This window comes from Chiloscyllium plagiosum, chromosome 39, assembly GCF_004010195.1.
Source record: "Chiloscyllium plagiosum isolate BGI_BamShark_2017 chromosome 39, ASM401019v2, whole genome shotgun sequence".
Classification (NCBI taxonomy): domain Eukaryota; kingdom Metazoa; phylum Chordata; class Chondrichthyes; order Orectolobiformes; family Hemiscylliidae; genus Chiloscyllium; species Chiloscyllium plagiosum.
In genome coordinates, this window is record NC_057748.1 from 23,133,782 (window position 1) to 23,149,654 (window position 15,873).

The 15,873-nt window shown below is 42.1% G+C and overlaps 1 protein-coding gene across 1 annotated transcript; it reads right to left on the bottom strand.

Moving 5' to 3' along the window:
* Window positions 1-7,371: 7,371 nt before the first annotated feature.
* LOC122542037 (probable G-protein coupled receptor 139) lies at window positions 7,372-11,409 on the bottom strand. Its single transcript, XM_043679326.1, has 2 exons — window positions 11,337-11,409; window positions 7,372-8,273 (listed from the first exon to the last, which is right to left on the bottom strand). Exons 1-2 carry the CDS (start codon window positions 11,407-11,409, stop codon window positions 7,372-7,374), a joined length of 975 nt encoding a protein of 324 aa, XP_043535261.1.
* Between the last annotated feature and the right edge of the window lie 4,464 nt (window positions 11,410-15,873).

A 15,873-nucleotide genomic window follows, 5' to 3' on the forward strand; every position in this document is an offset into this window, starting at 1 on the left:
AGGAGAGAACAATGAACAAAACAGCACAGGAACAGGCCCTTCCTGCCTGCACTGCCACATTTTGCCCTTGCATACTAAAACTCTTTTCACTTACAGGATCTGTATCCTTCTATTCCCTTCCTATTTATGTATTTGTCCAGGAACTTCTTGAATGTTGCTATTGTGTCTGCTTCCACCACCTCCTCTGGCAATGTTTTCCAGGTACTCACCACATTTTGTGTGTAAAACTTGCCTCTCGCATCTCTTTTAAACTCTCTCTCTTCCCCCCACATTTTGAACCTGTGTCTCCCAGTAATTGACCCGTCCACCCTGGGGAAATAGCCTACTTACCACTCTATCCATGCCATTCACAACCTTGCAAACTTCTATTAGGTCACCTCTCAGCCTCCTGCATTCCAGTGAAAACAAACCCAGTCTACTCAACCTTCCTTTATAGCTAAAATACCCCATACCAGGCAACTTCCTGGTAAATGTTTTCTGTACCCTCTCCAATGCATCCACATCCTTCTAGTAGTGTGGTGACTAGAACAGTACGCAATATTCCAATTGTTATCTAACTAAAGTTCTATAAAGCTACAGGATAACTTGTCTATCCTTATACTAATTTTCCCTTCCAATGAAGACAAGCATGCCATAAACATTTCATATTACCTTATCTGCCTGCGCTGCCACCTCATTTGATCTGTGGACCTGCACACCCCTATCCCTCTGTATATCAATTCTCCGAAGGGTTTTGCCATTCACTGTACAATTTCCACCAGTTCTTGACCTTCCAGAATTCATCACCTCATTTGTTCAGATTACACTCCATCTGCCATTTTTATGCCCATGCCTCTAACTGATTTAGAGGCATGGGCACATGCCCACAAGAGAGCAGGCTATTCTGGACCTAGTGCTTTGCAATGAACCAGACTCTATAAAAGATCTTAAAGTAAGGGAACCCTTAGGAAGTAGCGACCATAATATGGTAGAGTTCAGTCTGGAGTTTGAAAGGGAGAAGGCAAAATCGGATGTAATGGTGTTACAGTTGAATAAAGGTAATTATGAGGGCATGAGAGAGGAACTGACTAAAATAGACTGGAAGCAGAGGCTAACCGGGAAGACAGTAGAGCAAAAATGGCAGGAGTTTGTAGGTATAATTGAGGACACTGTACAGAGGTTCATTCCCAAGACTTTGTTAAAGATAAAAAAGGGGGAGAATTAGGGAGCTGTTTACACCAGGCTGAGAGATGGTGAGTCAGGGCTCCAGATGGAAAGGTGATAATGAGAGTGCATGGAGAGATCTAAGGGAGATTAGGAGCCGTGAATGACGCAGGCTGTAGCCAGTGCTATGTGACAAAATATGTGGGGGATGGGTGAAGCAGAGACAAAATGGAAAACAGGGGAGAAGGGTAGCAAAGGGGGAAGAGAAGAGGACAAAGGTAATGAGAGAGTGGGGAGCGGGAGAAAGAGAGACAATCAAGAAATAAGAGTTACAGAACAATGAAAAAAACACAAATAAAAAAGATAAATAAAATAATTGAAATAAAATTACCTGAAGTTGTTTGAATTCAACAACTTGAGACAATTTTACTTCATTGATTTTATTTATCTTTTTTATCATTTCACCTGCACTATCATCGAGCCTATTAGATATGGACAGCACTGAAAACACAGTCTTCGGTCGAACTCGTCCATTCCGAACAGATATCTTCAATTGATCCAGTCGCGATTGCATGCATTTGACCCATGTCTCTCTAAACCCTGCCTATTCAAATACACGTCCAGATTCCTTAAAAGTATTGGAATTTTACCATCCATGACCAGCTCGTCTGGCAACTTGTTCCAGAAACGCACCACCCTCTGCGCGCAGTCATTGCCCATCACTGCCTTTCCAATTCTCGTACTCCCACACCTGATTTATACCCTCTAGTTCTGCACTGCCACACCTGAGCGAAAGAAACTTGTCTATTTACCCGATTCATGCCCCTCATGATTGAAAAGCCTCCATAAGCTCCGCTCCCAGCCTCTGACACGCCAGGCAATACAGTGAGTGTGTGTTCAGCCTGTAAACGGGCCAATCAGCTTAACCTCGGTTGTTGGTAAAATTCTAGAATCCATCATTAAGGATGAGGTTTCTAAATTCTTGGAAGAGCAGAGTCTGATTAGAACAAGTCAACATGGATTTAGTAAAGGGAGGTCATGCCTGACAGACCTGTTGGAATTTTTTGAAGAGGTGACAAGTAGGTTAGACCAGGGAAACCCAGTGGATGTGGTCTATCTAGACTTTCAAAAGGCCTTTGATAAGGTGCCACACGGGAGGCTGCTGAGCAAGGTGAGGGCCCATGGTGTTCGAGGTGAGCTGCTGGGATGGATTGAGGATTGGCTGTCTAACAGAAGGCAGAGAGTTGGGATAAAAGGTTCTTTTTCAGAATGGCAGCCGGTGACGAGCGGTGTCCCGCAGGGTTCGGTGCTGGGGCCACAGCTGTTCGCATTATATATTAACGATTTGGATGAGGGAACCGGGGGCATTCTAGCGAATTTTGCCGATGATACGAAGTTAGGTGGACAGGTAGGTAGTACTGAGGAAGTGGGGAGGCTGCAGAAGGATCTTGACAGGTTGGGAGAGTGGTCCAGGAATTGGCTGATGGAATTTAACGTGAGCAAGTTCGAGGTCTTGCACTTTGGCAAAAAGAATAAAAGCATAGACTACTTTTTAAATGGTGAGAAATTAATAAAGCCAAAGCACAAAGGGATCTGGGAGTGCTAGTCGAGGATTCTCTAAAGGTAAACATGCAGGTTGAGTCCGTGATTAAGAAAGCGAATGCAATGTTGTCTCTTATCTCAAGAGGGTTGGGATATAAAAGCAGAGATGTACTACTAAGACTTTATAAAGCTCTGGTTAGGCCCCATTTGGGGTACTGTGTCCAGTTTTGGTCCCCACACCTCAGGAAGGACATACTGGCACTGGAACGTGTCCAGCGGAGATTCACACGGATGATCCCTGTAATGACAGGTCTAACATATGAGGAATGGCTGAGGATACTGGGATTGTATTCGTTGGAGTTTAGAAGATTAAGGGGAGACTTAATAGAGGCGTACAAAATAATACATGGCTTGGAAAAGGTGGATGCTAGGAAATTGTTTCAGTTAAACGAGGAGACTAGGGCCCGTGGACACAGCCTTAGAATTAGAGGGGGTCATTTCAGAACAGAAATGCGGAGATATTTCTTCAGCCAGAGAGTGGTGGGCCTGTGGTATTCATTGCCACGGAGTGCAGTGGAAGCCGGGATGCTAAATGTCTTCAAGGCCGAGATTGATAGATTCTTGTTGTCTAGAGGAATTAAGGGCTACGGGGAGAACGCTGGTAAGTGGAGCTGAAATACGCATCAGCCATGATTGAATGGCGGAGTGGACTCGATGGGCCGAATGGCCTTACTTCCACTCCTATGTCTTATGGTCTTATGATTTAAATCCTGTTGTATCCTCTGACAATGTTCCTCACTATCCAAAACTCCACCAATCTTTGTATTGTCTGCAATGTACGTTTTCCTCCAAATCATTTATGTGGATCATGAACAGTAGAAGTCCTAGCACTAATCCCTGCGGAATACCACTATTTACAGCTCTTCATTCTGAAAAGTAGCCTTCCACCGCTACCCTCTGTCTCTTATGACTAAGCCAATTCTGTATCCATCTTGCCAGCTCACCCCGATACCATGTGACTTCACCTTTTTTACCAGTCTACCTGAGGGACCTTGTGAAAAGCTTTACTAAACTCCATGTAGACAACATCAACCACTTTGCATTTATCAATTATCTTTGTCCCCTCCTCAAAATACTCAATCAAGTTAGTGAGGCATGACCTACCCTACATAAGACCAGAATGGGATCAGGGATCAGATAGAAAGGTAAGACAGTACAGGTTTGGTTTGAAAATAAACAGAATGGAAGAGAGCAGAGTAATAGTCAGAAATTGTACTTCAACCTCTGCAGATAAAGGGAAAACTGTTACACCATCTCAGAGAAATATAAATAACATGCAAATAAAACAATAGAGTTGAAGAACAGTTTTGGGTGTTTGGTGCAAAAGAGAATTCTTTTCTGTGAATGCACAAAACGTAAGAAACCAATGGATATCTCACAGTCATCAGTTTGAGAGCTTCGACATGCTATCTATTATTGAGACATGGTTGCAAGATAGTCAGGATTACAAACTACTAAACCAAGTATAGGAATGTTAAGGGGATGGTCTGTCAAGTGGGTGAAACATTTAGTGTGGCAGCTGTGTTCAGAGGTTTGATGGCAAGTGTGTGAAAGAGTTTGGATGATAGGTGTATTCAGGGCAGAGTGGTAAGTGGTTGAAAGAATTGGTCACAGAGTCAGAGTCATACAGCATAGAAGCAGACCTCTCAGCCCACCTTTCTAGGCCAATCAACAAACCCCAAACAACAGTCATCCCATTCACCTGCACTTGGCCCATAGCCTGTTATCATTTTTAAATGCTCATCCAGATGCTTCTTAAATGTTGCGTGAGTACCTTAAATTTATGCTGTCTGGTCTTCAACATGTCTGGCATGGGGAAAATATTCTCATGATCTGTCCTATGTGTGCCTCTCATAATTTCTATATCTCAGTCAGATCCCCCCCTCAGCCTCTTCTGCTCAAGGGAAAACAAATCCAGCCTATCCAGTCTCTCCTCATAACTGAGAGTTGTCATCCCAGGTAACCTCCTGGTGAATCTCCTCTGCACATACCCCAGTGCAATTACGTCCTTCCAATAGTGTGGCAACCAGAACTGCACATAGTATTCCAGCTGTGGCCTAACCAATATTTTATAAAGGAACAAGATTTTGTTGCTCCTATATTCTGCATCCTGCTAATAAAGACTTGCGTCCCTCCTATCTTCTTCACCAACATGTCTCTCAGTGCTGACACATCGATGGATTTGAACACCAAGGATGCTTTTGTTCCTCAGTATTCCTTAGGGACCTACTGTTAATTATAGTATCCATGCTATTTTAGACCCCCCAAAATTGCATCACCTCACCCTTATCAGGATTAAATTCCATCTGCCATTGATCTGATCAATTTATCAGTTGATCAATATCAGTATGTATCCTGAGACAACACACCAAACTTTGTGTCATCTGCAAATTTACTAATTGTATCTTCTACATTCACATCCAAGTCTTAGCATTGATCCCTACGGTACACTGCTGGTCACAGACTTCCAATCATAAAAACATCCCTCCATCTTCTGCCTCCTATTTGCAAGCTAATTTTGGATCCAGTTTGCCAACTTGCCTTGGATCTGATGGGCTCTTACCTTTTGGAACAGCCTTCCATGTGTGACCTTGTCAAAGGCCTGACTGAAGTCCATGTATAACACATGCAAGTGGTTGAAAGGGTTGATGTGACAGGTGCATTATCTACCTGTGACCCCACTTTCAAGGAGCTATGAAACAGCACTCCAAGGTCTCTGTTCAGCAACACTCCCTAGGACCTTACCATTAAGTGTATAAGTCCTGCTAAGATTTGCTTTCCTATTCATATACCCATCCAAATGCCTCTTAAATGTTGCAATTGTACCAGCCTCCACCACATCCTCTGGCAGCTCATTCCATACACGTACCACCCTCTGCGTGAAAAAGTTGCCCCTTAGGTCTCTTTTATATCTTTCCCCTCTCACCCTAAACCTATGTCCTCTAGTTCTGGACTCCCTGACCCCAGGGAAAATACTTTGTCTATTTATCCTATTGTACAGCCGCAATATGACCTCCCAACTCCTGTACTCAATAATCTGACCAATAAAGGAAAGCATACCAAATGCCTTCTTCACTATCCTATCTACCTGCGACTCAACTTTCAAGGAGCTATGAAACTGCACTCCAAGGTCTCTGTTCAGCAACACTCCCTAGGACCTTACCATTAAGTGTATAAGTCCTGCTAAGATTTGCTTGCCCAAAATGCAGCACCTCACATTTATCTGAATTAAATTCCATCTGCCACTTCTCAGCCTATTGACCCGGCTGGTCCAGATTCTGTTGTAATCTGAAGTATCCTTCTTCGCTGTCCACTACACCTCCGATTTTGCTGTCATCTGCAAACTTACTAACTGTACCTCGTATGCTCGCATCCAAATCATTATGACAAAAATTAGAGGACCCAGCACTGATCCTTGTGGCACTCCACTGGTCACAGGCCTCCAGTCTGAAAAACAACCCTCCACCACCACCCACTGTCTTCTATCTTTGAGCCAGTTCTGTATCCAAATGGCTAGTTCTCCCAGTATTCCATGAGATCTAACCTTGCTAATCAGTCTCTCTTGTTGGAGATTGTCTTCACCTGGCACTTGTATGGTACAAATGTTACTCGTCATTTGTCAGCCCATACCTGGGTGCTTTTGAGGTTTGCTGTATTTGGTCACAGACTGCTTCAGTATCTGAGGATTAGAAGTGGTGATAATCAGTTAATGTATCCATTTCTGACCATATAATGAAGGGAAGGTCATTAATGAAGCAGCTAAAGATGGTTGGCTCTGAGGAAAGCCAGCAAGTATGTGCTGGAGCTGAGATGACTGACTTCTAAAACCACATCCATTTTCCATTCTGCTCAGTGTGACTCCAACAAGTGGAGACCTTCCCCAATTCTGACTGACTTGAGTTTTGCTCGGGACATAAATTTAAACTGAAATTCCACCTTTTATTTTTTCTGGCTTTCCATGTAGTTACTGGTTTCTCCAATATGTTCAGTGTTCAGAATTCATGGTTCTTACCACCTGCAGTGATCAGTTTTCTAGGCCATGCACTTGACCTCTCTACTTAACGGCACTAACTCTGTTCAGAGTATTGAGTACAGCCCAAAACTGGCAAAATTGTAATGTCACTGGACTAGAAATCAAAAACCACAGGACATGGGGTTTGGATCCCATCATGTCAGATCACAACATCTGAATTCAATAAAAATCAGGAATAAAAGCAATTTTGATCATGTAATCACTGCCAATTGTCATAAAGACACAACCAGTTTATTAGTGTCCTTTAAGGAAAGAAATCTGCTGTCCTTACCTGGTCTGATCTACATCTGACTCTTGACTTACATCAATGTAGATGACTCTTAGCTATCGTCAGGCAATTAGGGACAGGAAATATATCCTGGCCTTAGCCATTGGTGCCACTTCCAATGAACAAATAAAGAAAAGTCAAGCCTCTGATTTCAGGCCAGCAACAGGAAATGAAAGTTACAGAAACTGATGGGAGTATTTATGTCAGCTACCTCACAGGTCTCTATATATGAGAGCTTTCTAAGTCTAAGCCATATTTCCCAGTAGCTGCTTGTAGCGTATTTGTCAGAAGGGATCTAGAATTAATCTCTGATTCTGGTACAGTTTCAATTGTTTCCAAGTAACTTAACAATTAGATGAAATGGGTATACCATTACATTCTTCAGCTCCTCTCTGAACTTGGTCTGAGTCACTGCATAAATGCAGGTATTGGTGCAGGAGCTGAGGAGCTGAAGCATTGCCCCTGACGATGACACAATATAGGCTGGGTCATTTGCAGTGAAATATTTCATGTTGCTAATCCTCTGGTACATATAAAATACCACGTCTGTCAGCCACAGAAGTATAAAACTGCCTGATATGCTGAACAGCAGAATTATTGATTTCCTTCGGCTCTCTATCTCTGGATCCTTATGATCCTCTCCATTACTGCTGCCTCGGAGACTCTTGCGGATCTTACTGGCTAGTAAAATGTGTCTGATCGTGAAAGAATTGAGCAGCAAAATGAGAACAAAGGGAACACAAGGAACTAAAATACGATGAAAAAGCTCAAACATGGTCCACAAGGGGGAAATGTACAGGTTCAGAGCAGTGCTGCATCGCCAAGGGATGTTGTTAATGACAAAACGAGGTTCATATCTAAAGTACCAGGGAACACACTCTAAGTAGCCTAGCACAGTCACTGTGCCAATAACCACAGCTGATGTTCTTGCAGTGCAATATTTGGTTTTCAGATGTTGCCAGCAAATAATTACAAACCGGTCAAAAGTGAATGCAACAGTTAACCATACAGAAACTGTTGTCGATCCATAACGCAGAAATTCATTGAGGCAACACACAGGAGTTGAATCTAGGAAAGAACCAGGATAATAGTAACAAATCCTAAACAATATTACATCTGATGTAACAACCAGGAGATCAGCTGCTGCCATTCCTACCAAGTAACAAGTGATGCATTTAGAGAGATTGCACTTTCCTCGGCACAGGACCACAATCGCTAGTGAGTTAGCTGCAAAAACAAAAATATAAACAATTCAATTATTTGAAATGGAAACAAGAACATCAGTTACATACTTCTTAACCTAGAAACATGGAAAGTAGGAGCAGGAGTAATTCATTCAGTCTTTTGAACCAGCTCTGATATTCAGTATGATCATGGCTGAACCTCTACCTCAGTGTCATATTCCTGTTTGCTCCCCACATGCTGGGATACCTTTAATATCGAAAAATATATCAATCCCTTTCTTGAATATACACAGTGACCTAGATTCTACAACCTTCTCTAGTAGTGAATTGAACAGGTTGATCACCCTCTGAGTGAAGAAATGTTTCCTTATTTGTCCTAAAAGGCTTACTCATTTTATCCTGAGATTGTGATACCTGGGGCAAAATTTTCCCTTCATTTAATCTGTCTAGTCTTGTTAGAAGTTTATGCATTTCAATCAGATCCTCTCTTTCTTCTAAACTCTAGTGAATTAAACTAATCGATCCTCATACGACAGTCCTGCCATCCTCAGTGTCAGTTTAGTGAACCTATACTGCAATCCATCTGTGGTCAGTTTCACCTTTGACAGATAGGGGGATGAAAACTGGACAATACGCTCCAAGTGTGATTTCACAAAGGCCCTGTCTACAAGGAGTAAGACAGCCCTAGTTCTGATGCAAAATCCTCTTGCAATGAAGGCCAGTATATTATTTGCCTTCCTAATTTGTTGCTATGCCTACCTATTTACTTCTATTGACCAGTGTGCAAAGATACCCTTTGTATATCCATATTTCCTGATTTATTATTATTTAAATAATACTTTGCTTTCCTTTTTTGTATCAAAGTGTATAGCTTCACATTTAACCACATTATATTGCATTTACCATATGTTTGCTCATACACTTAATTGGTCTAGATTGTCCTGAAGCCAACTTATTTCCTCCTCATAATTCACAATCCCATCTAGTTTTGTGTTGTCAGCAAACTTGTCAGTATTGTAGTTTGCTCCCTCATTTACATCTGGCATAGATAGCTGGGACCAAAGCATTGTCCCTGTTGCACACCACTGGTTGTCACCTGTCAACTCTGTTTCTGATCTGTCAACCAATTCTGAATTCATGTCAGACTATTATCGCCAATACATTGTGCTTTAATTTTGCCCTCAAAACTTTAATGTAAGACCTTATCTGAAACCATTGTGAAATCCAAATAGGGAAGAACCAATCTATCAATTTTACTAGCAGCATCTTCAAGAAATTCCATTGGATTAGTTAACCATGATTTCCCTTTCATAAGCTCACACTGACTTTGTCTAATCCTGTTACTGCTTTCCAAGTGTTCTGTTATCACAGCTTTTATTACAGATGTTAGCACTTGCCCTACTATTGATCTTACTTTAACTGGTCTGTAATTCTCTGTTTTAACTTTTCTGTCTTTTTTTAAAATAGTGGCATTACATTTTCAATCCTCAAATCTGAAGGAACTACTTCTGAGTCAACAGAATTTTAGAATATGGCCACCAAGGCATCTGATATTTCCAAGGCCACTTCCTTTAGCATTCTGGGAGTCAAATCATCAGGTGATTTGTCAGCAGTTAACCCTATTAATATTTAATGCACTTTTTTTTACTAATATGATTTTCTTTAATTCCTCTGTCTTACTAGACCCTTGGTTCCTTAACATCTCAGGGAAAATATTTGTGTCCTCTTTTGTGAAAACACAACCAAAGTATGTGTTGGATTATCCTGCCATTTATTTGTTTTCCATCATAATGTCCTCATTTCTTAATGTAAGGAACCTTCTTCTGTTAACATATCAATAGATGCCTTCCAGTCAGTTTTTAAGTTACTTGTCTTATCTGAGATTTGGTCAAATTGGTGCATCCAGTCAAACAAACTTGTCCCTCAACACTATTAAGGACAAAGTTGTCCCTTGACTGACACTGCATCTTACACCTTCAACATTTGTTTCCTCCACCACTGACCCACTGTGACAGAAGTGTGTGATGTCTACAAGATGCATTGCAGCATATCATCAAGGCTCTTTCAACTAATACCTTCCAAATCAAAAGCCTCCACTACCTAGAGCAAAAATGAACAGAATGACACCAAATCATGCACCATCCTGAAGTTGAACTAAATCATTGTTTCTTCACTTTCTCTGTGTCAAAATCCTGAATTACCTGTTGACAGCACAAAGAAAGAGAAATATGTTTGGTTTTTAAGGTTGCCTTACTAACAATAATCCTGCTATAGTGAAACATGTACATGTGGAGACTGCACATCATTTTCAGTACTAATTTCAACTGCTTATTACTGAACTATATATGAATAAGCAGCAGGAGTAGGTCACTTGGCTCATTTGATCCTGTTCTGCTATTCAATAATGTCATGGTTTATCTGAATATTCCACTGATAAACTTTCAGCTCCTAGATTATCAAACATCTGTTTATCTCTGCCTAAAACATATTCAGAAAGTCTGCCTCCACTACCTTTTGAGGAAAGAGTTCCAAAGACTCAAAATCTTCTGTGAGAGAAACAAAAAAATTCTAATCTCCAGCTTAAATGGGTGACCTCCAATTTTGAAATAGTGACTCTGGTTCTAGATTTTGTTTGTCAATTTCTCACAAAGATCAGATCTTGATGATATCAACCTTGTTTATCTGCCAATGGTTTCCATTCCCACTAAATGAAATCCAAGCTAAACCTTCATTATGTTAAAGGTAGCGTTTCAAAACATATGCAATCTGAATCAAAGTTTGTTTGCTGATCAAGAAAAATAAATGAAAATTTGCCATCTGGTGAACATAACCATTAGGAACCAAAGACTATATCAGTTACAGTGAAGGATCAAATGAAGTTACGAGGAGTAAATGAGACAATTAGTTAACAGGATCACACATAGATAACAAAAGCATAACTTGTTGAAAAAGCTCAGCAGCTCTGGCAGCATTTCTGGAGAGACATCAGAGTTACATTTTGAGTCGAGTGACCCTTCCTCATTTGTTTCTGATTTACAGCATCTGCAGTTTTTTTCAGTTTTTACACATAGAAAACAACTGTTTAATAATAATAATAACAGCTTACCGAGAGTACCGAGCACAGCAATAACTGTGTAGTAAATGAACTCAATCTGGAGAATTATAAAATATTGATACATGCTGTATAAGAACAAATGATTCTGCAGCAAGCTCTGGACACTACAATAATCTATTCTCCAACATCTTTATACAGAAGATAATCTCCCTCGAGACTGCAAATGTTGCTTCATCGGCCCTGCACGTTTGTGGAACAGAATGTGTGAGGACTCATTAATTCACAAAAAACAATGTGAAGTCCCAAGATTTGTACTCTGCTCAGAAGGGAGTTCTGAGCTCAGGGGATTAAAATAACTTAGTTAATTTCAGATTTAAAACCTGTTTTAAATCTGTTCTTGCCTCAAGCAGCTAAATCATTTGAATATATTTATCATGTGTGAACTCCAGCTGGTAAAATTGTCACTTCAAACATTTAATTTGCCTCACTCAAGTTTATCTTTTAAACAAATACCTCCTTGGGATCAGAGTGGCATTGGTATGGGTGGTATATTGTCCATTCCTCCCAGTACCCTGGGTGGTAGCTTTTTCGCAGAATTGTTATAATGCTGAAAGAGACCATTCAGCCCCTCACCTTTGTGCCAGTTCTCTGAGTGAGCATGATTAGATTAGATTACATTACAGTGTGGAAACGGGCCCTTCAGCCCAAGAAGTCCACACCGACCCGCAACCCACCCATACATTTACCCCTTACCTAACACTACGGGCAATTTAGCATGGCCAATTCACCTGACCTGCACATCTTTGGACTGTGGGAGGAAACCGGAGCACCCGGAGGAAACCCAAGCAGACACGGGGAGAACGTGCAAACTCCACACAGTCAGTCGCCTGAGGCGGAAATTGAACCCGGGTCTCTGGCGCTGTGAGGCAGCAGCAGTGCCACTGTGCCACCGTGCCACCCACTAGCATTTTGCCTTTACCATTCTCCTGTACATGGTTCTTTTTCAAATAATGATCTTTTGCCTGCCACAGATTGCTGCAAATCCTGAATTCTTTTTCAATTTATCCAGGGGTTTGGAAAATTAAATTGTCAAGGTTGGAGAGGAGCATGGTAAACCTGAGGTGTGCACAACCATACTATTCTCATTCCTATGAATACCTTGGTGTTGCAGTTCATTAAAAACTTCCTGCAGCTTTACCCTGATGCTATTTACAACTATCCCCTTCAAGTATTTGTCCAATTCCCTTATGAAAGTCACAGAATCACAGAAATTCTATGGTGCAAAAGCAAGGCACTCAACCTTCATATCTGCACTGTCTTTCTGAAAGACCATGATGACTTAATACCATTCTCCTGCCTTTTCCTTCTAATCCTGCACATTCTTTCTATTTAAATAGGTGACTAGTGCCATCATGGATCTTGATTGAATCTGCCTCAATCATATTTGCAGGCAGTGCATTCAAATACCATACCAAATGCTCTTTGAATAGCCTTTCCTTACATTGCACGGTTTTTTGATAAATCCCCAGGACCTGATCAGGTGTACTCTAGAACTCTGTGGGAAGCTAGGGAAGTGGTTGCTGGACCTCTTACTGAGATATTTGTATCATCGATAGTCACAGGGAGGTGCCGGAAGACTGAGGTTGGCTAACGTGGTGCCACTGTTTAAGAAGGGTGGTAAGACAAGCCAGGGAACTATACACCAGTGAGTCTGACATGGGTGGTGGGCAAGTTGTTGAAGGACAGGTTGTAGATGTATTTGGAAAGGCAAGGACTAATTAGGGATACTCAACATGACTTTGTGCTTGGGAAATCATGTCTCACAAAGTTGATTGAGTTTTTTGAAGAAGTAACAAAGAAGATTGATGAGGGCAGAGCAGTAGATGTGATCTATATGGTCTTCAGTAAGGCGTTCGACTAGGTTCCCCATGGGAGACTGGTGAGCAAGGTTAGATCACATGGAATACAGGGAGAACCAGCCAGTTGGATACAGAAATGGCTCAAAGGTAGAAGACAGAGGGTGGTAGTGGAGGGTTGTTTTTCAGACTGGAGGCCTGTGACTAGTGGAGTGCCACAAGGATCGGTGCTGGGTCCACTAGTTTTCATCATTTATATGATTTGGATGTGAGCATAAGAGGTATGGTTAGTAAGTTTGCAGATTTCACCAAAATTGGAGGTGTTGTGGACTGCGAAAAAGGTTACCTCAGATTACAGCGGGATCTTGATCAGATGGGCCAATGGGCTGAGGAGTGGCAGGTGGAGTTTAATTTAGATAAATGTGAGGTGCTGCATTTTGGGAAAACAAATCTTAGCAGGACTTATACACCTAATGGTTAGGTCCTAGGGAGTGTTGCTGAACAAAGAGACCTTGGAGTGCAGGTTCATAGCTCCTTGAAAGTGGAATCGCAGGTAGATAGGATAGTGAAGAAGGCGTTTGGTCAGAGTATTAAGTACAGGAGCTTGGAGGTCATGTTGCGGCTGTACAGACATTGGTTAGGCCACTGTTGGAATTGGCCTCCTCCATCGCCAGACCCTGACCACATGACGCCTGGAGGAAGAGCGCCTTCCGCCTAGGAACCTCCAACCACACTGGATGAATGTAGATTTCTCCAGCTTCCTCATTTCCCCTCCCCCCACCTTATCTCAGTCCCAACCCCCGGATTCAGCACCGCCCTCTTGACCTGCAATCTTCTTCCCGACCTCTCCGCCCCCACCTCCTCTCCGACCTATCACCATCACCCTCACCTTCTTCCACCTATCGTATTCCCAGCGCCCCTCCCTCCTACCATTTATCTCAGCCTGCCTGGAACACCAGCCTCATTCCTGAAGAAGGACTTATGCCCAAAACGTCGATTCTCCTGCTCCTCGGATGCTGCCTGGCCTGCTGTGTCTTTTCAACATCACATTTTTCAACACTGTTGGAATATTGCATGCAATTCTGGTCTCCTTCCTATCAGAAAGATGTTGTGAAACTTGAAAAGGTTCAGAAAAGATTTACAAGGTTGTTGCCAGGGTTGAAGAATTTGAGCTATAGGGAGAGGTTGAATAAGCTCGGGCTGTTTTTCCTGGAGCATTAGAGGCTGAGGGGTGACCTAATAGATGTTGATAAAATCATGAGGAGCATGGATAGGATAAATAGACAAAGTCTTTTCCTTGGGGTCGGGGAGTCCAGACGTGGAGGGCATAGGTTTAGGGTGAGAGGGGAAAGATATAAAAGAGACCTAAGGGGCAACTTTTTCACATGGAGGGTGGTACATGCGTGGAATGAGATGCTAGAGGAAGTGGTGGAGACTGGTACAATTGTAACATATAAAAGACATTTGGATGGGTATATGAATAGGAAGGGTTTGGAGGGGTATGGGCCAGGTGCTGGCAGGTGGGACTAGATTGGGTTGGGATATCTGGTTGGCATGGACATGTTGAACTGAAGGGTCTGTTTCCATGCTGTCCATCTCTATGTCTCTAAACCTGCTCCGTCTTGTTGTTGATTTTTTCACGATTGGAAACAGTTCTCCCTATTTATTCTATCCAGCTCCCTCATGATTTTGAAAACTTTTATCAGTCCTGTTATAATTATACTAGGGGACTTCAACTTTCCCAAAGCAAATTGGGATAGCCATAGTGTTAAAGGTTTAAAGGGGGCAGATCTCTTGAAATGTATCCAGGGGAGATTTTTGTATCAGTACATAGAAGGCCCAACAAAGGAACAGTGCAGTGTTAGATTTGGTTCTTTGGAAAGAAGACAGACAAAGAGTTGATGTGGCAGTGGTAGAACATTTAGGCAATAATGACCACAACATGGTTTAGGTTTGTTCTGGACAAGGAAAAGGATGGCCTGCAAAAGATGGCTTTGGTTTTGGGGAGGAAGGTGGATTTTGTGAGAATAAAGCAGAATCTGGCCACAGTGGACTGGGAATAGCTCCTTGTGGGCATTGAAGAAGGAGATAGGGAGAGTACAGCTTCAACATGTACCCCTCAGAAGGAAATATAACAGTGATAAGTTTAGGGAACCCTGGATGTTTAGGACAATTCAAGATTGGATAAAGAAGAAGAGAGGGGGTTTTATCAAGTCCAAAGGGAGCAATTCAGCTGTGGCCCTAGAGGAAGACAGAAAGTGCAGGAGGGACCTGAAGAAAGCAATTAGAAGAGCAAAAAGGGAGCATGATAAAGGACTTGCAAACAGGATTAGCGAGAATCTTAAGCTATTTATAAAAACATACAAGGGAAGTGGTTAACCAAGGAAAGAGTAGAGCCCATTAGGGACAAGGGGATGACTTGTTGTGAAGCGCAGGATATTGGAAGGATGTTGAATGAATACTTCTCCTCAGTCTTCACTCTGCAAAAGGAGAATGAACATATGGAATTCAGGAAAAGGGAAAGTGAGGAACTTGCACAGTTTGACAGAGGGAATGGGGAGGTATGTAGGCTGTTGGGCTTAAAAACAGACAAATCCAGTGGCCCAGATAAATTGCATCCTAGGCTGCTGTGTGAGGTAAGACAGGAAATTGCAGGGCTCTGACCCAAATTTTGAATTCCTCTCTGGCCATGGGGGAAGTGCCAAAGGACTGGAGGATGGCAAATGTGGTTC